The sequence below is a fragment of the Barbatula barbatula genome (assembly GCF_947034865.1).
Source record: "Barbatula barbatula genome assembly, chromosome: 3".
Taxonomy (NCBI): domain Eukaryota; kingdom Metazoa; phylum Chordata; class Actinopteri; order Cypriniformes; family Nemacheilidae; genus Barbatula; species Barbatula barbatula.
Genome location: NC_136764.1, coordinates 1,567,227 through 1,592,172, shown reverse-complemented (window position 1 = coordinate 1,592,172; position 24,946 = coordinate 1,567,227). Strand labels below are relative to the sequence as shown.

The following is a 24,946-nucleotide window of genomic DNA, read 5'->3' as shown; positions in this document are numbered from 1 at the left end:
TTGGACGCGTAGCCCAACCCACCGGAAATAACGGTACTTCCCGAAGCCCTATAGGACACACCTGTGTGGCATGCCAGTCCTATCTACCTTTATACCCCTGGACCGTACCATTTCCTCAAACATGGGTAGATCATGCGATCGCATCACCACATAAACATGGACCCAGCCAGAAATAGAGAAGTGGCTGAAAGAGGAAGAAGATGGCCAGGGATGGATCAGGCATGCCAGAAGATTCTTTCCTAGGTGTATTGTGCTAGATGACAGAAGATGTGATGTGGATGAGAACCTGTGGCCAAATGGTGAAGACCGATTAGATTAGCATTACTGTACTATTGTATCAGTATCAGTGGATGGTGAGTATACTTCTTGTATTTTGGAACTACTCCAAAATAAAAATAAATAAACAACATAAAATATTGAGGAATTCTCCATCATGTCTGATTCATTTCAGTAACATATATTGCAGTGAATTATAAACAGAGATGTGTCCTTGTTTTACACAAGAAAATATAGTATAATGCTGCATGTTGTTAGTGTTTTTTAGGTCATTGTTTTCTGGGTGACAAAGTGTGTTTGTCGGCTGTCGACCTTTGCTAGTGTTCTGGAAGAATGAGTTGATTTGAGACCTGAATAAAGTGTTTTAGTAGTTGTAGAGCATTTTGAATGTGAAATGAACTGCTTTGCTAAGTTGTTTTCTGCTTTGCTAACTTGTTCTGATTCTGATTCTGATTCTGAAAGTTGGTTAGGAGAACTGTGTGAAGAGTTTCGCAAAAGTGACCTAAGTATTGAGAAATGTGTCCTAGCGTCTGTAAAAAACTGTAAAGAACTTAATGAAAAACATGTATTTTCATTTATTTCTTTGTGTATCTTTAGCTGAATTTGTTATAAAATCAACAGAGAACACACTTTTAGTTTTTGATGTTAATATTGAATTTTAATAAATGCATTATTAGAATAAAATGCTGTGTTTCATTGTGTTTTCCATCATACAAACAGGTGAGAGTTACAGTAAATGAAAACATAACAGAAATTTTCTATTACAGTATATAATATTTACACAGATATATATGACAGTAAGTTTGACTGTAAAATATATTTTTACAACAGGACCCAAAGGCCCCAACAGGAGGAAGAGGAGAAATATGACTTTGTATGAAGTCACTGAAATTGTTGAAACTGTAAAGATGAAAAGTTTGTATTTTCTGCATTGGTGTTTTTCTCTAACCAAACTTGATACACAAACTGAAAACAAACACTTCCCTCAAAGGGGCAAAAATAACCAAACAAGGAACTTGGCCATAAACCTACAGGACCTTGTAACACTCCATACAGGGCAGGAAACATGTACAACGAACGAGCACAAGACAATAGACATGAGGGCATTAAATAGGGAGACTAACAAAGGAGATAATGATGGGCAGGTGTGGGTAATGAGACACAGGAGGAAAGCTATACTAGGAACGAGAGGGGCGGGACCAAATAACGAGACTGGAGAGAACACATATTAAGTCCTGATTGACAATAATATGTTTCTCTCCACATAAAACACGTGAGTCTGTCATGATTCTGCCCCTAGACCAGAAAATCAAGACAACAATACTAAATATAACTTTGGTTAGAAAAGCAACCAAAAACAAAACAATACTATAGTTGAACAAGGAGAACCTTGTTTACCATGGTTAACGTTAGTAAAATACATGTTTTGTTATACAGCTTTATAAAATGTATAAACTTATTATATTTGAAACAAGCTTATGTGGTTTGGGTAAAGTTCCTGACAACAGAAAGCAATATTAAATATTAAAAGTACAGCGAACAGACATTATTTCCCAGCACAGATTTTCCTGTCCAAGAACAAAACAAACTTTGATGCCTGCTGTGATCTGCTTATTGGCCTTGTAGCAACATCACGGTGTGAAGACGATTGATACCTTCTACACTCAATACTGTAAAACATCAGAGAGATCAGATATTAAAATACACTCCTCACATTCATTATCTTAAGACATTTCAGATTTATTTTATCCACAAGTATTGCTACAAAACCAAATTTACACGACAACTCACTGTAGTTTCTGTAGTTTACATTGAGGATCCTTCAGTACATCAGAGAGCAGCTTCACTCCTGAATCTTCTGGTTTATTATAGTTCAGATTGAGTTCTGTCAGATGTGAGGGGTTTGATCTCAGAGCTGAAGCCAGAGCAACACAACCTTCAGATCCAATAGTGCAGAACGACAGACTGAAGAGAGAAGAAAGTAAATGAGATAAATTAATGTCATTTTTAGAATAATACCAAGAGTAGTTTAGTATAATATTCAGGTTATTTGTTTAAAGATTTATAACAGTATGTTTTCTATTTAAATGTCTCAGTTATTTCTCACAGAAAGTATCAGAGTTATTAGCGTTAAGTAGCCGGTTTCCATTACAGATTTTTGCAATATTATAAATGTAAGTGATATTATGCAACTGAAGTGTGTTGTTTTCTTCCTGTAATAAGTCATTCAAACTTCTTTAGGTGTTTTGGTGGGTTGGGAACCAACTATAGAGGTTCATGATGTCATCTACTGTTATAAAAGAGAGGGATGAGAAATGTCTGTATTTTGGGATTTTGTTACATTAACTCACTTTTCCTAATAAAGCTCCATACTGCACAATCATTAGATTTCATTCTTTATCATAAAACTTTCTATGGATGAATAGTTTGTAGGATTCGACAATATTTGTCCGAGATGAAACTACTTGAAACTCTGGAATCTGAGAAAATGGTCTTTGAAGTTGTTACTCAGATGTTCTGTATCAGGCCGTTGATAAGAAGAAACAGGTTTGTTTTAATGCTCTCTATGGGCTTACCACTGTAATGACGTGTGAATGATCATGTGACTTTCTTATGCCATGTGTTACGGTACGATTTGTGACTGGGGTCTTTCTCTACTTTCGATGACGTCATGACTCTTTTGCTCTGTTTCTGAGTTGATTGCTAGGTGCACACCTGCGGGTCATTGTACACCTGCATCTCGTTGGACTTGATACTGATCCTTTAAAAGGACGCTGACGCGGAGAGGAGAGACCAGCAAACAAGCGCTCATTTATTGTCGTCTTTTGTTTAATTTACCGTCCTTGTTAATTCTTGTTGCCTTTATATTTTTGAAGTATCCGTTTGTTATTTATTTGTATTTGTAGTTGATACTGGTCTTAACTATGTTGTTAAGGTATGTGTGTTTTGAGTTTTTGCGTGTATTGAGTGTAAAATAAATGTTGATGCAGCGCACTTAAGTTTCATGTGTCTTATGTTATGTAACCCTTACGTAGCCATCTTTAAAGAGGGGTTCGTAACACCACGTGACAAGTGTTCCCATTGCAGTTTAGCTAAATGTTCCTTTATCGTATTGCCTAAAAAACACATCATGTGCAATTTGAAGGGTAATGGCGACACAACTACTGTTGTGTCTCTTACACATTGATCAACAACATTATATGAAGATGATTCACATGAACTTTTATAAGGACCTCCATTGAATTTATATGATACAAACATACATTTGACTTTATTGCTTTAAGGATTTTCTTACTGTAATGTCTTCAGTTTACAGTTTGTATTCTTCAGTCCATCAGAGAGCAGCTTCACTCCTGAATCCTTCAGATTATTGTGACTCAGGTTCAGTTCTGTCAGACTTGAGGAGTTTGATGTGAGAACTGACGCCAGTGATGAACAACTTTTCTCTGTCAGATTACAGCCACTCAGACTGAAAGAGAAATAACAAAACAAAAGTGTGCTAAAGCTTTAGTAATAAACTCATAATCAAATCAAATTGATCTCATTTCAATGAAAGCTTGAAAACTTTTATGAGTGACAGTGAACTTCAGTAAAACATGATGTGAGTCCAGAAACACAAGAAAAGTATGTCATGTTAACTTCATGTAAATGTAGAGAAACCTTCTGTATAATACAATTACATTTATTAATTGGGGAAATGTTTTTATCCAGAGAGACTTACACATGAGATTAATAGAAGAAGAATGAGTTTATCCAAGAGAAAACATAATACAAGTAAAGTGACTACATCAAATTTACACAAGAACAAAAGTGAAACAGCAAAAATAATCGAGAGTCACACGTATTTAACAAAATGATAATTTGATCAGTAACTCACTGTAGTTTCTGTAGTTGACAGTGTGGATCCTTCAGTAGATCAGAGAGCAGCTTCACTCCTGAATCTTCTGGATTATTAAAGCTCAGATCCAGTTGTGTCAGATGTGAGGGGTTTGATCTCAGAGCTGAAGTCAGAGCAACACAACCTTCAGATCCAATACTGCAGTAACACAGACTGAAGAGAGAAGAAAATAAATGAAATAATGACAATAACATTTAGACAATAATTAATAGTACAATTATTTAATATAATTAATTATACTTTAATAAATATAGTATTCAATTATTATTCATCAATGTATCAAATTATGTCCCTTTTTACAAGATAAAAGTAATAAATTAAATGATTGTAAATCACAATAATATCATGAATAGTTTAATATATTGAAGTTATTTATTAAAATGATCTCAGTTTGGTGATAATTCTGTATGAATCTGAATCAACAGAGAGTCATTGACTGACCGTCACTGTTGAGTGTCTTGATTCTGCCTTCTCTTGTCTTGGTTTTCTGGTCTAGGGGCAGAATCGTGACAGACTCACGTGTTTTATGTGGAGAGAAACATATGTTCAATCAGGACATGATATGTGTTCTCTCCAGTCTCGTCATTGGCCCCGCCCCTCTTGTTCCTAGTATTGCTTTCCTCCTGTGTCTCATTACCCACACCTGCCCATTGTTAATTATCCTTTGTCTGTCTCCCTATAAAACATCCTCGTGTTCATTGTCCTGTGCTCGTTCATTGTATGTGGTACGTGGTTCCTGGGATGTACTCATATGCCAGTCTTGTTACCGTGTACCTGAAGCCGTCTCAAGTCAAGTCTTAGTGTTTGTATTTGCTAGTCCTGTCGAGTGTTAGTCTTCAGTTTGTAGTGTTCGTTATTGTGTACTGTCTTTTACCCCCTCGTGGGTGTTTGTTTTCTGTTTTATTATTTATTAAAGTCTTTTGTTAACCCCTTCATCCCCGTGTCTGCCTGCACCTGGGTTCTTCCCTTCCACGATCCGTGACAGTTGAGTCTCTTACATATAAAGATGATTCTGATAAACTTATGAAGACCTTCATTTACATAATACATACACATGTTTAACTTTATTGCTTTAAGGATTTTCTTACTGTAATGTCTTCAGTTTACAGTTTGTATTCTTCAGTCCATCAGAGAGCAGCTTCACTCCTGAATCCTTCAGATTATTGAGACTCAGGTTCAGTTCTGTCAGACTTGAGGAGTTTGATGTGAGAACTGACGCCAGTGATGAACAACTTTTCTCTGTCAGATTACAGTCACTCAGACTGAAAGAGAAATAACAAGATAACAGTGAAGATATAAACACATGAAGAGATAATGTTTGAACAATGAGAATCATCTGCACAAGAGCTGAAGCAACATCTGCACCTGATAGAGAATCACTGCAAGAACTGAACCCTGACAGACGATTATAAATAAAAAACAAATGAATGAAAATCAGAAAAAAGCCACAAGAGAGCAGCTCTCACTCTATAGATGCAGTGAACAATTCCATCATGTTTTATTGTGTCTCTGTAGGACATTAACTACAGTAATGTGGACTGTTAGATGTTCAGGTGAAACTGCAGGTAAATGACTCACTCAGCTGTTCTGGATGCTTTTATCACTGGCAGAAGCCTCAGAAGACCTTCATCTGATGGATCATATTTGCTCAGATTAAACTCATCCAGCTTCTCTTCTGAGTTCAGTAACACAAACACCAGAGCCGACCACTGAGCAGTAGAGAGACGGACTCCAGTAAGACTAGACTCATCTCCTCTGTTCACATATGTTTGCACTTCCTGCACTAGAGAATGATCATTGAGTTCATTCAGACAGTGAAACAGATTGATGGATTTCTCTGGAGAGAGATTCTCTCTGATCTTCATCTTAATGTACTCGACTATTTCCTGTTTACTGTCAGAGCTTCTTCCTCTCTGTGTCATCAGATCTCGTAAGATTGTCTGACTGGACTCCAGTGAGAGACCCAGAAGAAATCTGAGGTAAAGATCCAGGTGTCCGTTCTCACTCTGTAAGGCCTTGTCCACTTCACTCTTCAGTAAATCACTCATGTTTGATCTCAATCTGCTGAAGTTTGCTGATGTTTGCTGAAGAAATGACAGAAACTTGAACAAAGCAGCGAGAAACTCCTGAACGCTCAGATGCACAAAGCTGAACACCTTCCCCCGGTTCAGTCCAAACTCCTCTCTGAAGATCTGAGTACAAACTCCTGAGTACACTGATGCTTCTCTGACATCAATGTCACACTCTCTCAGATCCTCCTCATAGAAGATCAGGTTCCCTTTCTCCAGCTGTTGAAAAGCCAGTTTTCCCAGAGACTCAAGACTCTTTCTAGCCTGCTGAAGATCTACCTCACATTTCCCATCATACTTCTGACTCTTCTGTTTGATCTGAAACATCAGGAAGTGTGTGAACATGTGAGTGAGAGTCTTGGGGTTCTGTGCTGGACTCTCTGCTTCACTCAACATTCTCTGGAGAACAGTGGCTGAAATCCAGCAGAAGACTGGGATGTGACACATGATGTACAGACTTCTGGATGATTTCATGTGTGAGATGATTCTGTTGGCCAGACTCTCATCATTGATTCTCTTCCTGAAATACTCGTCCTTCTGAGGGTCATTGAATCCTCGTACATCTGTGATCAGATCAACACACTCAGGAGGAATCTGATTGGCTGCTGCTGGTCGAGAGGTGATCCAGATCAGAGCAGAAGGAAGCAGATTCCCCTTGATGAGGTTTGTCAGCAGCACATCCACTGACGCTGATTCTCTGACATCAAACAAACTCGGATTCTTTGAGAAATCTAGAGGAAGACGACACTCATCCAGACCATCAAAGATAAACACAACTTTATAATCATCAAAGTCTGTCGATCTCAGTTCTGTTGTATCTATGAAGAACTGATGAAGAAGATCCATCAGACTGATATTTGTCTGTTTGATCAGATTCAGTTCTCTGAAAGGAAGTGGAAATATGAAGTGAAGATCTTGATTTGTTTTTTCTTCAGCCCAATCCAGAATGAACTTCTGCACAGAGACTGTTTTTCCAATTCCAGCGACTCCTTTAGTCAGCACACTTCTGATGGGTTTGTTTAGTTCAGGTGAGACTTTAAAGATGTCATTACATTTGATTTGTGTTTCTTGTGTCTCTGATCTTCTGGATGCCGTCTCAATCTGTCTCACCTCATGTTCATTATTGATGTCTTCACTCCCTCCCTCTGTGATGTACAGCTCTGTGTAGATCTCATTCACAAGTGTTGAGCTTCCTTGACTTGAGATTCCTTCATTCATTCTCTGGAATTTCTCTTTTAGTCTGGATTTGTGTTTCTTCATGTATAAAGGGGCAAGTTCTGTTGTGTAAAGGAAAACAAAATAATTTAAATGCATGAAATGACAAATAAAAAAATCCACAGGAATAAAATCTCTTACTGGTCTGTAGTTTGTTAGCGAGGTCTGTCTGCTTCATCTTCCTCAGGACGTTCAGTGTGATCTTCAGAAACATCTCTCTGACTCTGATCTGATCTTCATCATCCTCCTCTTCTCTCTCAGAGCATGATGGGTAATCTGGACTCAGTAGACTCTTGAAGATCTTCAGCTCTTTCTTCATCAGTGAGATGAGTTTGTGCTCAAGCTCCTAAAAACATTGTTCAAACAAACATGATTTTGTTTTCTTATAAGGCCAGAAAAAGGTTTTAATGCTCATTTTAGTGAACAAAGTTTTTTTGTAAATTGCTTGAACCTCATTTCATGAAACCTGTAACACATTTAAACACTATAAACACACATCAAAACTACAGAAACAAAATCATATTTTCTTTAATTAATATTTTGCCTTCAAATGATTCTCAAAGCATCAAATACGCATCAGCATTGATAACACACTGAGATCTATTTCAAATCAATATGATCGTGACTTCTTACTACAATGAATCAGTTTGAAACTAAACATCAAAACATGTTTCAGAATCATCAGTAATAATTGTCAGGACTCGGGACTGAACCTTTTGTTTTGTTCGTTTGTCATTGTTTTTGTCGATCCCATGGGAGAGCTGTCAGCTGCACCGAGTCTGTGTCTGCCCCACCCCCGTGTTTTTCCACTTTCTCGTTGACTGTTTACCCTTGACTGTTTACTCCTGTGAATGCTGTCACATGTTTTTGCTCCTAAGATTGTCCGATTAAAAGATTATTGAATCCTGCATCTGACTCCGGCCTCAGTCAGCGGGATCTGAACCCCTACGCTCTGCCATCACCCACCAGGGAGCCCTGTTAGGACAGCAGTCACAGCAGCTGCATGCCACTGCCCGGGAAGTGACCTCCCTCAGTAATCAGATGGCGAAGTTATCCAACCATCTAGAACACCTTCAGGCTGGACTCTCTGGACGAGGCACTGATCGCCACGAACCTGAGCCTCACGCCAACAATCCTCCGGTCTATGATAGCGACCCCAAGTCTTGCCAAGCATTCCTCTCTCAGTGTGCTCTTGTCTTTGCGCTCCAACCTTGCCGCTACGCCGCGGAGGAAACCAAGGTCGTCTTTGTTCTCACTTTAATCTCTGGAAGGCCTAGGGAATGGGGAGTGGCGGTCTGGAAAGCGAAGGCTCCTTTTTGTACCTCCTTAGAGGGATTTCGCAAGGAGATGGAAAAACGTTTTGATCGTTCGGTGCGAGGGGATGAGGCGGCTGCCTTACTCTCTCGATTGACACAAAGGGAGGGGTCGGTAACAGACTACGCCATCCGTCTAAGAACCTTGGCAGCAGCTTGCGATTGGAACGACAGTGCACTGCGAGCCCGCTTCTTAGAGGGTCTGAAGCCAGCCATAGCCGACGAGCTGGCGGCCCTAGATCTCCCAGCTGACCTGGAGTCTCTCATCAATCTTACGCTACGCCTTGAGTCGTCTCAGGCACCGGCAGCAGTGTCGGCAGCCTTTTCCCATCTGGCAACCCCAACCCTCCTCAGCATCAGGTCCTGAGCCCACTGCCTCTTCTACTCCTGAACCCATGCAGTTATGCCGTTTGCGACAAACCCATCAACAGAAACAACTACGTCTAAGCCAGAGGGCTTTTCTTCCGGGAACCATTGTGAGAGGATTGTGCTGTACATCATGGATTCTCCTCTAAATTATTCTGGGACATCCGTGGCTTGTACAGCACAATCCTCACATGGATTGGCAAAGGAATTCTGTGTTAGCCTGGAGTCGGTATTGTCATGTGTCTTGTTTGGGTCCTGCCTCGTCTCCTGTCTCTTTGTCTTGTGTGCCGCAGGTTCAACCCATCGACATATCCGGCAATCCGGTGGAGTACCACGATCTGAGGACCGTGTTCTGCAAGTCCCGGGCCACCTCTCTTCCTCCACATCGCTCCTACGACTGCTCCATAGACCTCCTCCCGGGCACTTCTCCACCCAAGGGCTGTCTTTACTCCCTGTCTGAACATGAGAGAGAGGCTATGGACAAGTATATTCAAGAAGCTCTTCTGGCCGGGCTCATCCGTCCCTCCTCTTCCCCTGCTGGTGCGGGTTTCTTCGTACAGAAGACGGCTCCCTGCATCCATGTATCGATTATCGAGGCTTGAACGACATCACTGTTAAGAACACGTTTCCCTTACCTCTCATGTCGTCTGCCTTTGAACTTTTGCAGGGTCCCCGGGTCTTCTCCAAATTAGACCTCCGCTTACCATCTTGTCCGCATTCAGGAGGGGGATGAGTGGAAGACCGCCTTTAATACACCCACGGGACACTTTGAGTATCGGGTTCTTCCTTTTGGTCTAACCAATGCCCCAGCGGTCTTCCAGAATCTGATCAATAGCGTTCTGGGCGACATGATCAATAGATTTGTCTTTGTGTATCTGGATGATATTTTGATATTTTCTCCCCCTCTCCAGGTGCACACTAGAGGTCTTCTCGGGTCCAAAGATCTTTACCCGACCCGAAATGACCCGAATCACTTTTTACCCGAACCCGAGACAGACCCGATAAAGTTTTTATTTTAAAGCCCCGACCCGAGACAGACCTGATAACGTTAGACCCGAGTCCGACCCAACGTATATGTTTTTTAAACCCGACTAGACCTGAATGTAAACCGACGTGTATTAATGAAATTTATATGGCAATGAACACGTTGATCCTCTTGTTTTGCTCTGGCAAATTGCGCAAACTGAGGCTAAATTGGTTGTGCAAATTTTAGCTGAATCAAATCTAAATAAGTGACGACATGGCAACCACTCGCGCGAACATTCTGTCTCAACAATGTGTCCCAAACCGCGTAGTACTGAAATGTGCGCGTCTTTTAATATCTACTTCTGGTCGCCTGGTGGAAGTATGTTTTTCCTGAATACGATGGTAACTACATCGAGTGCAAACCCCTGCAGCGTTGGAAACTTCGGGATTTCAATTCTAAGGTGATTTCAGATCACCACGACTTTCGGAAGATTTGCATGGCTTTCAACCGATCGGCTGAGGGTTGGAGGAGAGTTGGTAACTACACGCACACACACAAGCAACGCGCTGTTATTGTACAGGATAGTTCGGGTCTTCCTCGGGTCAATTAAGCAAAAAAGTTTTCCTTTATATTACCCGAGACCTGAAGACACTAATAATATACCCGACCCGTGTCCGAAGCTCCCGTGAATCTTTTAGACCCGAACCCGCTCGGGTCTCGGGCCGGACCTCGGGTTTTCGGATCTAAGTGGACCCGTGAATACCTCTAGTGCACACCCAGCACGTTAGACAGGTTCTCCAGCGCCTTCTGGAGAACCAACTGTTTGTCAAGGCGGAGAAGTGCGAATTCCACGCCGAGTCAGTCACGTTCCTTGGCCATATTATCTCTGTGAAGGGGATCAAGGCAGATCCCGCTAAGATCAAGGCCATCGCGGAATGGACCGTCCCCGACTCTCGCAAAGCGTTACAACGTTTTCTGGGTTTCGCTCATTTCTACCGTCGATTCTTCTTCTCTCACCACCTTAGCCCTGCTGAACGTAACTACGACATCGGCAATCGAGAGCTGTTAGCGGTACGACTGGCCCTGGGTGAGTGGCGTCACTGGGTGGAGGGTGCCGCGCTGCCCTTCTTGGTCTGGACGGATCATAAGAACCTTGAATATATTCGTTCAGCTAAGAGGTTGAGCTCGCGGCAGGCCCGCATGGCACTCTTCTTTGGCCGTTTTGCCTTCACTCTCTCGTACCGGCCGGGGTCCGAGAGCATCAAGCAAGATGCCTTGTCTCGAGTGTTCGAGCCTGCGTAGAGAGATTCCACCAACAATGCCATCCTCCCGGATGGACTGGTGGTCGAAGCTCTTTCTTGGGGCATCGAACTGCGAGTGATCACGGCTGCCCGAGGGGTGCAAGTGCCAGCAGAGTGTCCAGAGGGTCACATTGCGACCGGAGGTCCTTCAGTGGGGCCATTCATCCAAACTGGTCTGCCATCCAGGAAACCGGGTAACTCTGGCAGCCATCCGCCAGCGCTTCTGGTGGCCGTCCCTAGTCAAGGATGTCGGACAGTTCGCGTTGGCCTGCTCCACGTGCGCCCAATGCAAGACGCGCAATTGCCCGCCCGCTGGTCTGCTTTGTCCTTTGCCCATACCCGGCCGCCCTTGGTCTCATGTGGCTCTCGATTTTGTCACAGGGCTCCCCTGTTCTGATGGTAATACCGTGGTACTCACGGTGGTGGACCGATTCTCCAGAATGGTTCACTTCATCCCCCTTCCCAAACTCCCGTCCGCCAAGGAGACTGCACAACTGATGGTGGACCACGTCTTCCGACTCCATGGGTTGCCGGTTGACGTCGTTTCCGATAGGGGTCCTCAGTTCTCCTCCAGGTTTTGGAAAGAGTTCTGCAGACAGATCTCGACGGAGACGGGCCGCCCCCCCCCCCTCCTACTTTGGTGGATGGATCTCCAATTTACAGGGTTAGGAGATTGTTAGACGTTCGACGACGCGGCAGAGGCTTCCAGTACTTAGTGGACTGGGAGGGCTATGGCGCAGAGGAGAGGAGTTGTGTACCGTCTAGGGACATCTTGGATCGGTCTCTGATTGTGGACCTCTTCCGACGTCAAAGTGAGCCCCCTCCTAGGACGCCCGGGGGCGCCACTGGGGGGGGTACTGTTAGGACTCGGGTCTGAACCTTTTGTTTTGTTCGTTTGTCATTGTCTTTGTCGATTGCATGGGAGAGCTGTCAGCTCAGCGTGTGCTCAGAGTCTGTGTCTGCCCCGCCCCCGTGTTTTCCACTTTCTCCTTAGCGCACTTGGTGATCTTTCACACTCATCACGCACACCTTTTTCGGTTAGATTCACTCACTACTTATTCCTTGTCATACTCCCCATTAACTGTCGGATCATTAGAAAGTCTTACTTTTGACCTTGTGTCTGTAGACTACCCGTCTGCAGTGTTTATCTAGATACCTCTTCCTGTCTTGCAACTACTCTCGTTTGGTCTGAATCTATCTGCCTTGGTCGTACTCTTGTTTTGGATGTTTTCCGCTAGTTTGTGATAGCGCTACCTAGTCTCTGGAATTTACGCTCGTCTATGGGATAGAACTTTTTGATCCTAAGATTGTCCGATTAAAAGATTATTGAATCCTGCATCTGACTCCGGCAGATGTCGTAACAAATAATAACAGTAATCTATGTAAAGCTGCAGTACGACTGCCAGTAAAAGAATCCCATGAAACGCCCCTTAAACATACAGATTTGATTTTGGTCTTATTAACATATTTTGGGGGAAAATTATTTTAAAGCTTCATTTGAAGAAGAGCATCTACATTTCTGAATAAACTGTGTGAATACAAATGATATGGAATGTAAATAAAATGAATGTAAAATAAATAATTGTTAATCAAAGCAAAATGCTAAAAAAGACACATTTTTGAAAAGGAAATACTGTAAAATAATCCCTTATAAATATTTATATAAACGGTTGTTACACAGTAGTTACTTTGCATCCATTTCTCAACTTCACACACACACACAGACGGCCGCACACACACACACACACACACACAAACACACACACACACACACACACAAGCACATACAAACGAACACACACAGACAAACGCACGCACACACACACACACAGACACACGCACACACACACACACACACACACACACAGACACACACACAGACACACACACAGACACACACACAGACACACACACAGACAGACACACAGACAGACACACACACACACAGACACACACACAGACACACACACAGAGACACACACACTCACCTGGAAAACAGACTCCATGTGCTTCCCTTTGATTGAGACATTTGTTGTGTTTCTGTAATGTAACAATAAAGTAAATTTGTGTTTCATACAGTGAACACTTGGATTAATGTGTGTATCTGTCAGTAAAGTGTTCAGTGAATATCTGCAGTAACATCAACAGCACAGACTCAGATCAGAGAATAAAGACTGATGAAGTGATTTACTCGTCTAAACCATCAGACTGTTCTCACCTCACATCTGGATCATCACAGTCTCCTGAACTGAAGTAAACTGGATGATCCATTGATGCTTCACTCTTCATGGACACACAGCTGGGTTTAGGAGATTCTCCACCAGTCAAACTAAAACAACATTTATGTAATGAGTTTATGCAATGTATCAGTAATGTGATACATTTGTATAGTATATTAGAATAAATATAGGATATATGAATAAAAAATATTCAGAAAATAAAGTAAAAAGTAATTTCTGCTAAGATAAACTATTATAAATGAACATATTTGTAAGGACCACTATATTGCGTACATGAAATATATATTTTATGCATAAATTTGGCTAAATCTTGTACATCCCTGTTTGAAGCAAGAAACTAAATCTGTCCGTAGTCCAACCTTTTAAAATCACTCTTCAAGTGATACAGTAAGATTAATCACTGTAATTCAGTGCTATAGTGAGATATGAACCCTGCTTATCTAAAGAGAATTTAATAATACAAACAATAAAGCAAACTAAAGAAACCTCTCCCCACTCAAACAAATATTAATTTGTAATGAATTAGTCTGTATGAAGCAAATATTCACAAAGTAGTTTTAAGTTTAAACTTTGACAGCTATCAGACAAACCAAACACATTTAAAAAGGACACATTTCTATATTAAAATATTTTACTCATCTCACCTTTTAATCCTTCTGTAGAGACTCATTGTTCCTGCAATAAAAATACTGTGTTAGACACTTCTTTAAACCCGTCATCCTCAGCTAAACTGCACATTTCATCTTTTAAACAGTGAAGTGTCTCATATTATTGTTGAACTGCCCTATTGTGCTTTACATTTCTAACATGGACTGAAGGGGCGGAGCCAGACGTGGGAGACATTTGGGGCTTAACCCAATACTATGGGCTTGGTCCCCAATGAGAGGTTTTATGGCACCTATGAAACTTTTTAGTGTTCTTTATATTTTGAAACCATAACATAGCAAATGTAGGCACTGTAATAATGACCGATTTGAAAAGCATGTTAACTTTCAGAAGATTCGGCATTTTAATTCGCACACATTTAGTTTAACTCTATTTTAACTAAAGGTCTTCCTCTGTTAAGTTACTGGAGTAATACAGAGTTTAAATAGCGGACTGGATGATGACTTCATTTTAGAAACCTAAAGAGCTTCGTGGCCATCCGCCCCTGGACTTGTGGAATGAATAATTTCACTTTCACTTACACATTATCGAGTATTTTCACAAAAAAATCGACAAGTCACACATTAGGATACTGTTCATAAACACGTTTCCTAACTACAAGAATAACATTTAGTCATTTTTCAGACGATTTTATCCAAAGCGACTTACAAAGAATTCAGGAAGCAATAAGCGATATGTCATAAAAGAGCATTAGTATGATAGGTGCTAATACAAAAAACAACACACAACAACAAACGCGATGTAAATGAAGTAAAACAGTCCGCTGAATCTACTGAATAAACGTGTGATACTCACAGTATTTTTCTTAACTTTAATAACAACAGCGATTCTTCTCACTTTAAAATGTCTTCTGCTGTAACAGTTTCACTTTCACCCGTTAGCTGTAATGACGGAGGAGGAGCCTTGAAAGAGCTCAAACACAATGATACACACACACCACACACACACACACACACACACACACACACACACACACACATACACACACAGACACATTTGTGCATTTCGCAGTGCGGTGTGTAGTGTTTCCTTTCGCTGCAGCCAATGGCTTCTGAACTACAGTGGTAGTTTTACTGCTATTATAATAATACTTTTGTGAGACATATTTAGTTTGGTTAAGAAAACAAAGATGGTGTTTAATCTGGTGCCGGTCGCATAAACCGCTTAGAATGATGTAATCATAAATGGATTAACTACAACATTTTTTACTCCACTTATTTTTGTTGTCTTGATAAAAGTATGTATAGTTATTTGTATAGTAATGAGCGACTTTAAATGGTTGAAATATGAATCATTTTATAAACAACCGCGTATGTTAAGTAGATATATGACGCAATCGAAACGTGAGGCGTTGGCGACCTCTACTGGAGACTTTACTCAACGACACGTCACTCGAGTCGAGCCGGTTCTGACAGGACTTGTTTCGCTTCAGTTTCGGTCTGTTACTCTGTGAACTGCAGCTAAACACTTCACACAAATATACCAACTTAAACATTCTTACGTGTTAACACGCGACATTCACCTTTACACGATGATTATATAAGAAATCATTTCTGAGGTAAATATGAGAATTAGTTTTGTTGGTCCTGCAGAGACATGGATTGGTTTCACTGTAATAACTGTTTTCTGAGAAGAGGGAAACCATTTGTAGTGTCCAGCTGTGGTCATATATTCTGTCAGGACTGCATGAATACAAGTGAGTGCGGGATTTACTTTGGTATAATAACAGATTTTCACTTTTATTTAAGACCTTTTTTAGTCGGGTAACAAACATTTTGTCTTCCAGAGTTTAGTGGTCAGTGCAGAGTGTGTCAGGCCGACTGTAACTACCTGACAATATCTGACCAGGTGAGTCAAACTAAACCCAGAAACTGCGTCTACAGCAGAACAATGATCAGCCCCAGTTGTGATGCTAAATGCAGACAATGAACCAACAACACATTCATTGACAACGACTCTCATTCTATAGATAAAGCCACTGCTATATATGATATTATTGAGAGTTCATTGAGTTCATGTGTGCTGTATGGACAGAGTTCACCTGGTGTGGAAAGGATCCGGTTAGCACAGGTACATCTGCTAAAGATCTGTAAAACATCTGCTGTGTAAAAACATCTGCTTGATATCAGTTTTACATCCATTCTAAATGATAAATATATTACAGACGTCTGTGTGACATCTTCCATCAGACGTATAGCAGATGAGCAAACAATGTCTTCCAGATGTGAATGCAGACGTCTGTCAGGTGTAGTTTGCTATCAGGGGACAATCGTTGCAAATTGACAAAACAGTCGAAAGCCCAAGTGAAGGTTTTGTTTATCAGCTTTTCTCGTCTCTTTTGTTTCCTGCATATTCCTTTCATTATTGTGAAGATGAAACCGCAGGAAAAGATGTATTTCACAGATCCAGTGAAACTCCTGCAGACTCGACTGGATCATATCGCACAGGTATCAGTCGTTTTATCAGACACTTATTACACGACTCGTTGGAACGCTTGGTTCTGATTGGCCAGTCGTGACATTTGCAGGTCTGTTATTCCCAGATAACAACCTCTCAAAACTAATAACACACGGTCACCCGGATGCAGCGAATCATTTTGCTAGTTTTTTTTTGACAAATTAAATATATATATATATATATATATATATATATATGTATAAATCCCCCTTAGTTGTTATAAAATGCACTGTAACGCACTGCTTCATGGGGCTTATTCCATTTTCATAGCATATGTTTCATAAAATGAAGTAAATAAAGTGAAATTTAGGGTCTGCCGTTACAATTCGTGGTATTTTATTACGGCTTGGAACTCGGCTCAACCAAACATAATGAAGGACCAGAACTGACCGTTTTATAATAACATACATTATATTCACAAAAGATTAAATCAAATCGCTTGTTCGTGACATTTGAATGTCGTTTCTTACAGTAAACGTGGAAGGTCTGCATTCGGTAAAAATGATCTTATCAAATATTTCATCATGTTTCTCATGGGGCAAGTAGCCGTGTAATAAGTGGGATAATGTACAAGCAGCCGGCTGTTCCTACCTGATACCTGATCATACTGTCAGGGCTTATTTCTGCGATAACAACCGGCTGCCTGTACATTATCCCTTACTTATTAAATGTACTTTATTACGATTCATTTATAATCGACATGATATTGAATAACATCTCTATTTTCTTTTACTTGACTACATGAAATGATCAAATGCCACACTGACATGAAGCCCTAAGCAAACACATTTCTACCTATTGAAAGTTCAGACGTGTTTCAGGTCGCCGTTTTTCAGAAAAGGCAGAAGGAACGTGTCATAGCTTTCTATAGAAGCAAGTCTGCAGAGCTGGAGCGAAGGCTTAAAGATGTCAATGATCAGCTCTACAGGTGCTCTTTTGTTGAATATCTGAAATATTTCCGTCATACTTCAAAACTTTAAATTTTTATCTATTTGTGTTTTATTAAAGGCAAGTGTCTGAGCTGAAAAGAGAGAATGAAGAGCTCAAGAAACCTCTCTCTCAAAGGAGGGTGAGAAATATCAGTTTACATTAGTTGTATTCGCACGTGACTTTCTTAACATTTTCTTTCAATGTTAATGTGTTTTGCCCCACACAGACATCTCCTGGGAGGTTTCAGATTAATGGGTAAACACAGATCATTGTCTATGATCATATGTGTGGCCATAATATTGTCACAGTATGTTATAACACACATTCACATAATTCACGTCTTTCCATATATAGAGGTACTCCAAGGATGACTCTTCCAGTGGCTGTGACATCACCAGGTACTAACGCTTCATAATTTGAGAAATAAACTGCACTTATTAAATTAAAAGACTAAACTTTATGTGTTGTGTTTTTACTTTCCACAGTCACACCGCGATCTAGAGCTGTCAGGTAGATTGTATTGTATTATCTTAACCATGTTTACTGGTAGACCTGCTCTCCCCCAAACATTGACCGCTTTTCCACCATCGTGCAGAACCGTTCCAAGCACAGTCTGAAACGGTTACAGTTATGGTTCCACGTGTGCCTGGTTCAACACGGCACGATTACAAACTGTTCTCGGCTCTGAATTTTCTGCACATATGTCTAATCGTGCTAATGAATGCGTGCAGAGGCATTAAAGCGAAGTCTCTTGTGTTACCAAGGTAGCGCGTGACGCGTTTGTGTTTACGAAATTTCCGTTATCAGGCCTGCGGTGGAAAATGTAACAGTTTACGTACCAACTGGCATGGATTGGCACGGAGCGGAACGATAAAGCAACGAGAACGATTAGGTGCGATGGTGAAACAGTGCTCATTATAAAATGTTGAACTTTTTCCTTATCTTTTATCGTCACACCAGTTCGGGTGACACTTTGGAGAGATTTAGACATTCCAGACTTGGCATGACAGTGAGTTGATTTCTCTACTATACTCGTAGTTTTCCAGTTGTTTGACAGTTATTAAACTGTAATAAAATAATCGCTGTCTTTTTGTGACTGTGTTGTGGATATTGTATTTATGTCTTAGACTCCCACAGGTTCATCCATCTCTATGTCGAGCATGAGTTCAATGCATGAACAGACTGTCAGTAAGTCAAGATTTTGTAACCCATTTCTTTCTATCATAAAGTAAACATTTATTAAGTTATTTATATTGGACGATCTCATGGTTTATGCTTATTATGTTCTCTTATTTTAAGGGACACCCAGTTCAGTTCACACCCCCACAAGGTATCTTTTCATAAAATAAGAAAAAATTCTGATGTTCAGATGTCTGAAAATAGCTTCACGTTAAGCAAATTTTCCTTTCATCTACAATTTGTAGGTCCCAACATACAACTCCAAACAACTTTCAGTTCCAGTTTTTGACTAGACCTTCACTCCAGTCACCACGGCCATAAAACATCAATTATTTGTTGCTTATTATTAGAAAAGCATTACATTAACAGAAAGCCATTTATTTACGGAATTGAAATGGCACACATACAAGTTACTTAGTTAAAAGTGGATACTGAATTGCAAATAAGAGAAAAATGAATAGTTACATCAATTTACATTTTCGTGCAACAGTTACACTAAGGATGTGAAAAAGTACCAAGATCTAATGGAAGTGAGTTTCATTCATGTTTATTCCAAACAAAAGAGAAACAAACATTGTGAACAGAAAGACGAAGAGCAATGGCGTGTTGACAAATAAAACCTCATTCATTTACTGTCTAATTAGAAATAGCAAGTGTTTTATGGTCCCATCATTATCAGAGAGTTTAATCGCAAAACTACAACAAAGATTGTAGTTTCATAATTCTACAAATATATGGCATATCAAGAAACGTACTTTCCCTAACATACTGTATATACTCATTACCTTGGTTTGCAAGATTTCAATATTGCTCGCATTCGTACATTTTGAGTTTTTATTTGTGTTCGTTTTTTCAATTTCTTGAAATGCTTATTCACAACAAAGTAAAAGACCAGAGAAACGGATCAAAGGGGAAAAACTCAAGTAAGTGCGGAATGTTAATGAAAAGAGTTTTGTAAACGTAAGGTTAATCTGTTTAGGAGGGAACTGTTAAACAGTGCCATAAGCATTTACTACAAATAAAAGATAACAAACCGAACTCTATCAATGCACTCTAAAGTTACTGGTTCAACTAAACAACATGTCCAAATGGGGACCAAGATTCTGAAATCAAGCGACTGGTTTGTGTATCGTGTCAGTTCTAAAAAGCAGCAATTAGAGCTACAAGAGATTTTACGAGAAAACATATCAAACTAAGATCGGCCAGTGTATACACCACAAGAAAAATATTTATTGGTGAAATAAGTCAAATAATTGACCAAAAGTCTGCATGTTTTAATACTGCCACTTGAATAACTGATCAAATATAACCTGATGCTACAGAAATCTACTTTTTAACATGATCAAAGTAGTGAGGATTGCATGAAACTGAAGAAATTTAATACAGTTAATACGGTTTTCCAACCCTTGTAAAGAACTCACAGCAGATTGACAGACAAGTTACACGAGTACACAGTACACAGTTTTAATATTATCAGTCAATAACATTGAGCTCTGTGTCCAGTGAATTAGAGTCCTTGGAGGCAAACCAGTCTCGCACCTGTTGGTAGCTCATTTTTGACTTCCGGCAGAGCGTATCAAGGTCTTTCTCCTGCAGCGGTCCGATCTGCCGATAATACAGCTCCAGAGGACTGAAATCTGTCGAATCTATTGCTGACTTCTGCATTTTTGGTGTACTGTTTCCTTGTGACTTGCGTTTTCTGCTCCCGTCACTTCCTGAAGTTCCGCTGGAATCAACAGCATTCCCCCCACTTTGTGTCAACGCTATCTCTGCAAGCACTAGGTCTCGTACGTTAGCGTGCACCCAACGTACATGGCCGTTTTTTACAGCATAGCGTGTGTCCCCGAACCACTGAATGACATCGGCACGAGGCAAAGACGTTAGTTCCACTATCTGCGTGTACTCTTCGCTCTTTGGCCACGGGCAGCGCTGGAAGAAGTCTTTCAACATTGCCAACTGCTCCTTTGTTTTTCTTGGTCGGCCAGCTGCTGTTAACAATAACGGGGAAGACTGGTCTGAGGGTTGTGGAGAGTTGGTTGAGGTGTTTGCTTTGACAGTGCAGGGCGCTTTCAATGACTGGGGCCTCGCTGGCTGTTTTTTAGATGGGGTTACAGAGGGGGAGGGAGTGGAAGTGGGCGCAGCTGGCTCTGGAGGTGTCAAACACTGTCTCTCACTGTCCACTTCACTTCTGACTTCATCGTTATTCTGAATGTCACCTTCCTCCTGGATTTTCACATCTAATCCCGGAGCTCCTTCTTCAAACGCCTCAAGAGTATTCGACAGGAATAGCTGGAAAAACTGAGAGTCCTTAGCCCGATGTTTTCGCGCCCCCTTCATATGAGCCTTTTCCTTGCTTTCATTTGCCTTGGTGTGCTGCGTGGTTTTCACATTTTTAGTGGTGAGGGAGAGAGGCTGAACCTCCTGAGATGATGGAATGGACGTGGTTTCATTTGCTCCTTTAGTAGCATGCAAGGACGTCAAGCCAGAAGACCCCCTACCGTTTCGCAGCTGGTACCGACTGTCGCTGAACCATTTACGAATATCATTACGGGTTAGGCCCGTCTCCTCTTGTAGACGTTGGAGCTCAGACTCATCGGGCCAGTTCTCCTGGAGAAAGCTTTTACGCAAGGCAGCTAACTGGGCTTTAGACTTTTTGTAGCGGCTGTGCCGTGGCTGCTCAGATCCAACAGAAGACACCACCGGAGTCGGTGGAGTGGCAGCTTGAGGTGTTTCCGACACTTTCGCCGGTTGGCGGTAGTAGTATGAATCCTGAGGAGCGGGAAGAGATGAACGAAACAGTAAAGCAGCAGGAGAGAGCTTTGTTGGCTGCGGGCTTTCAGTTTTACGTCTTTTGTGAGGCATCTGTGGACTGTTTGTCAGGTCTTCTACGTGATCGTCGGACGTCCCATCTGTTTCCTTAAGATCATCGAATTCATTTTTCCTCTTTGCCCTGCTTTCCTTGTGTTCGGTCTCGCTGATATGTTGTGGCCTGGCCAGCTTGAGCCGCGTCTCTTCAATATCCTCAGATGCCCAGCTGATGCCATACTTGATGCGCTGTACCATGAACCAGACTTTGACTTTATCGAGTGGAAGAGAACACACGCGGGCCAGGGTGCTGACCTCTTGAGATGTCGGGTAGGGAAAAACATTGAAGGCCTGTACAAGCTCGGGTATGGGATCAAGCTCACGTGTTTGATCAGACTGGGTCCACACAAGCTTCAGTCCTTCAGATACCAGTGGAAGACATATTACATTGTTATGATTGGTGCTGAAGCTCGCAGCCGCACTGCCGTTGCTCTCGCGTGGTTTGCGATTGGAGAGACTCAGATGTTCCTTTCCATTGGAATTGTGGCGTTGGGGTGACTTCTGCTGCTTTGGACTGCCGAGGATCCCGTCTTGTCTCTTAGACGGCACCCCTCTTGGAGAGATAACTTTTAAGTCATAGTCACTGTGCGTCGCCATCAGAGATCTCACACAGCTGCAGACTGTAAGGAAGACAAAAGAAACGTGCGTTAAATGACAATAAACAATCTCAAACCCAGTTACAACGTACTACGCAGGAGGCCGTATCCTCAGCGTGTTTACACGGTGTGGAAAAACCTGCTTGATCTTCATGCATGAAATTTGTGAGGGGTAAAGAGGTTGGAATGTTTGGGGGGTTGTGGGCTGTTTGTGGTCGATGGGTACTTGGATGGTGTGGAGGGGGTTAACGGGTGGGGTTCTGGTCTGTTTTTTGGTCAGCCCAACCTACAATGGAATTTGTTCAGATCATTGGCAAGCTGTAGTGCTTGACTTCAGGAATCGACGGCATTATTGATGACTATCACATAACAGGCCACAGACTCACAAGACATGCTCGTGACGTTCGCAAGACAAACTGCATGAATGTCATTAAACGGTCGCTTTACAGCCAACTCTACAGTCTGGCCATTGACTTTCCTCTCTAAAGTTGAAAGAAGGACAGATGTCACCCCTTCCCCCTGTTTTTCACTTCCACACATTAGCCTTTTATTAAAGCCTGCCGTATACTCTCCGGCAGTGCACACCCAACCCCCACTACGGCAGACTTGAGCAAAAGAGAAATGGGGGGCCTGCCCTTCACCGCTCCCTTGCCCCTTTCCAGTGCACGTAATGGTCCACTTCCCCCATTTGTCTAACCCCATATAGAAGTGAGTTTAACCTTCCAACAGACGGTAAAGGACCAGTGCAAGCATGTCTCTGTTAAAGATGACTCAAATCATACTCGTCAAAGCTGATTTGTTTGTCAGTTTGTCATGTGGCTGTATCATACGTCTTGCTGGTTTTGTACGTCTTGCGTGGCATAAAATTGTGCCCAAATATGCAAACGTACTCTCCTTTTTAATCACTTTCTCACATCGGTGGGATTTGTCCCGTCCAGAGCGACTCGACTACAGACGGTCACTTTCGAGTTTCATCTTATTCGCCTGAAAAAATGACCCACGAACGACAGAAATAAAGCCTGACAACAGTTTGTTTGGTTAGTGACACAGACCTGCGTAACCACAGTTAGGCAAGATTTCCAATGTTAAGCAATATCCCACTATACGCAACAAAGTGGCCAGCCAACTACCAAATAAATCCAAGGCAAACTTGACGGAATGAATTCCCGACCGCATGCGGTGACCTCATTCATCAGAGGATGACTTACAATGACGCGTCCGAGCGTCAACTCCCTGAAGCTGGCAAGATATTTCACCACACAGATATATTAACCATGTGAATTCGGGCACTTTTTGACAGTCACCAAGCGTTCTTAAATCCACCATATATTATGTATATATAGCATATAATGTTTAGTAAAAATGAACCTATATAAGTAGTTCTCTTCATATAAACACAACAACATATCCATGATATCAAGATAACCTCGGTTACACGTCAACGGCACGATGTTTGTCCATGAGCTCAATAATCAGCTTATCGGAAGAACTTTTGACGCAGGTCGCGGGGTGTCTGAGATCACGACTGTCTAACTACATGTAACAAAAGAAAACATTAAGCAGGTGTAACGCCCATTAAGAGCTAATGATACTTTTATAATAAACAGGAAAAGCCAGGAAAGGCAGTGTTTTGTCCGCCGGCGATTGTAGTCGCTCTTTTGTGGCGTTAGGAGCCGCACTGGCGCACTCGTTTGGTTACGCTTCAGTAACGCGCATAAACAAACTCGGTGTTAAATGGCCACGCCGTTGTACCGCCGACACAACACGCGCGTTACCCGTTAAATCTCCTTCAAAAACAAGCGTTACGACTAATCTGAACAGAACACACGGAGAGAAGCTCAACACCAGTGGGGAAAGCCACTGCGTGGCCATAACAAGCTTCGGAAACACTTAACTGTGCCCGAGACGCGATGGAAACGCTTCAAAACTTTACGAAGCGTCTGAAGTGAAGCCTTTTAAAACAACTCACCGCTTTAATGTCCCACGAGGCCGTGTGTCGATACACCACTTCAGATGGCCTGTTTTGTCCGACGTCCGCTTTTGTTCTGGAAACCCCGAAGTGTTTTTCGCCTGTCCGGTCAGAGAGGATCAGGAGCTTCGGACCAGCCCCCTCTTTCTCGCGCAGTGACGGTGCCGTGAATGTGCAGGTCCAATCCGGTAAAGAGAGGAACGGGAGGAGGAGCTCTTCCCATCTGGGATGCGATTACCATGTGAATACTACTACACATGTTTGTGGCCATTCGCAGGTACGGATGCGACGCGCGAGGACGCGCAAAGACCGATGGAGAGCTCAGATGATGGTAAACAAAAAGACAAGACACAAAATAATGTGGTAGAACAAACGTTTGGGTTTATTTGGGTTGTGCAGGGTACACGCATACATGATAGGCTTTATTTCTTTCCTTTAAATTGAATTCAAATGTGTATTAAAATACTTTGTTTTCTTTTGTAAAAGTAGTACATAAAAAGGTGTGCGTGTTAAAAGTGAATAATGCACACAAGCAAAGTGGAAAATACACTTTAATAGGTTTTTTCTTTGGAATTTAATGCTCATATGCACAAGCGAGTAAAGACATTGTTTTCCATCCTCAAACCAATCTCGTGTAAA

General features: G+C 41.6%; 4 protein-coding genes across 6 annotated transcripts in view; 1 reads left to right on the top strand and 3 right to left on the bottom strand.

Annotated features, from left to right (window-relative positions):
- Positions 1-917: 917 nt before the first annotated feature.
- On the bottom strand, positions 918-15,187 carry LOC306891711 (NLR family CARD domain-containing protein 3-like). The gene is made up of 11 exons (XM_079452189.1): positions 15,107-15,187; positions 14,290-14,320; positions 13,624-13,734; positions 13,394-13,445; positions 7,600-7,804; positions 5,753-7,520; positions 5,263-5,436; positions 4,154-4,327; positions 3,572-3,745; positions 2,068-2,241; positions 918-1,946 (listed from the first exon to the last, which is right to left on the bottom strand). Exons 2-11 carry the CDS (start codon positions 14,313-14,315, stop codon positions 1,823-1,825), a joined length of 2,982 nt encoding a protein of 993 aa, XP_079308315.1. The 5' UTR covers positions 14,316-14,320; positions 15,107-15,187; the 3' UTR covers positions 918-1,822.
- Positions 15,188-16,683: 1,496 nt separating this feature from the next.
- LOC306892471 (E3 ubiquitin-protein ligase RNF212B-like) lies at positions 16,684-19,042 on the top strand (the record flags this gene model as incomplete). Its single annotated transcript, XM_079453598.1, has 9 exons — positions 16,684-16,758; positions 17,590-17,696; positions 17,777-17,837; positions 17,925-17,953; positions 18,053-18,096; positions 18,184-18,208; positions 18,659-18,707; positions 18,826-18,882; positions 18,998-19,042. The coding sequence occupies 9 exons, from the start codon at positions 16,684-16,686 to the stop codon at positions 19,040-19,042; spliced, it is 492 nt and encodes a 163-aa protein (XP_079309724.1).
- A 195-nt stretch (positions 19,043-19,237) lies between these two features.
- Positions 19,238-24,517, bottom strand: homeza (homeobox and leucine zipper encoding a). Of its 3 annotated transcripts, none has more exons than XM_079453536.1 (2): positions 24,308-24,517; positions 19,238-22,362 (listed from the first exon to the last, which is right to left on the bottom strand). In XM_079453536.1, exon 2 carries the CDS (start codon positions 22,337-22,339, stop codon positions 20,351-20,353), a length of 1,989 nt encoding a protein of 662 aa, XP_079309662.1. In that variant the 5' UTR covers positions 22,340-22,362; positions 24,308-24,517; the 3' UTR covers positions 19,238-20,350. The 3 variants fall into 3 exon arrangements, with proteins under 3 accessions (XP_079309662.1, XP_079309663.1, XP_079309661.1); XM_079453537.1 differs by having other exon boundaries at positions 19,416-22,362; positions 24,229-24,313; XM_079453535.1 differs by lacking the exon at positions 24,308-24,517 and adding an exon at positions 23,469-23,565 and having other exon boundaries at positions 19,416-22,362.
- Positions 24,518-24,664: 147 nt separating this feature from the next.
- Positions 24,665-24,946, bottom strand: part of dhrs1 (dehydrogenase/reductase (SDR family) member 1) — a 4,728-nt gene continuing 4,446 nt past the window's right edge. Inside the window, 1 exon segment of the mRNA XM_079453435.1 lies at positions 24,665-24,946. This exon segment is cut by the window's right edge and continues 189 nt beyond it. The gene's annotated coding sequence lies outside the window, so the exon portion shown is untranslated.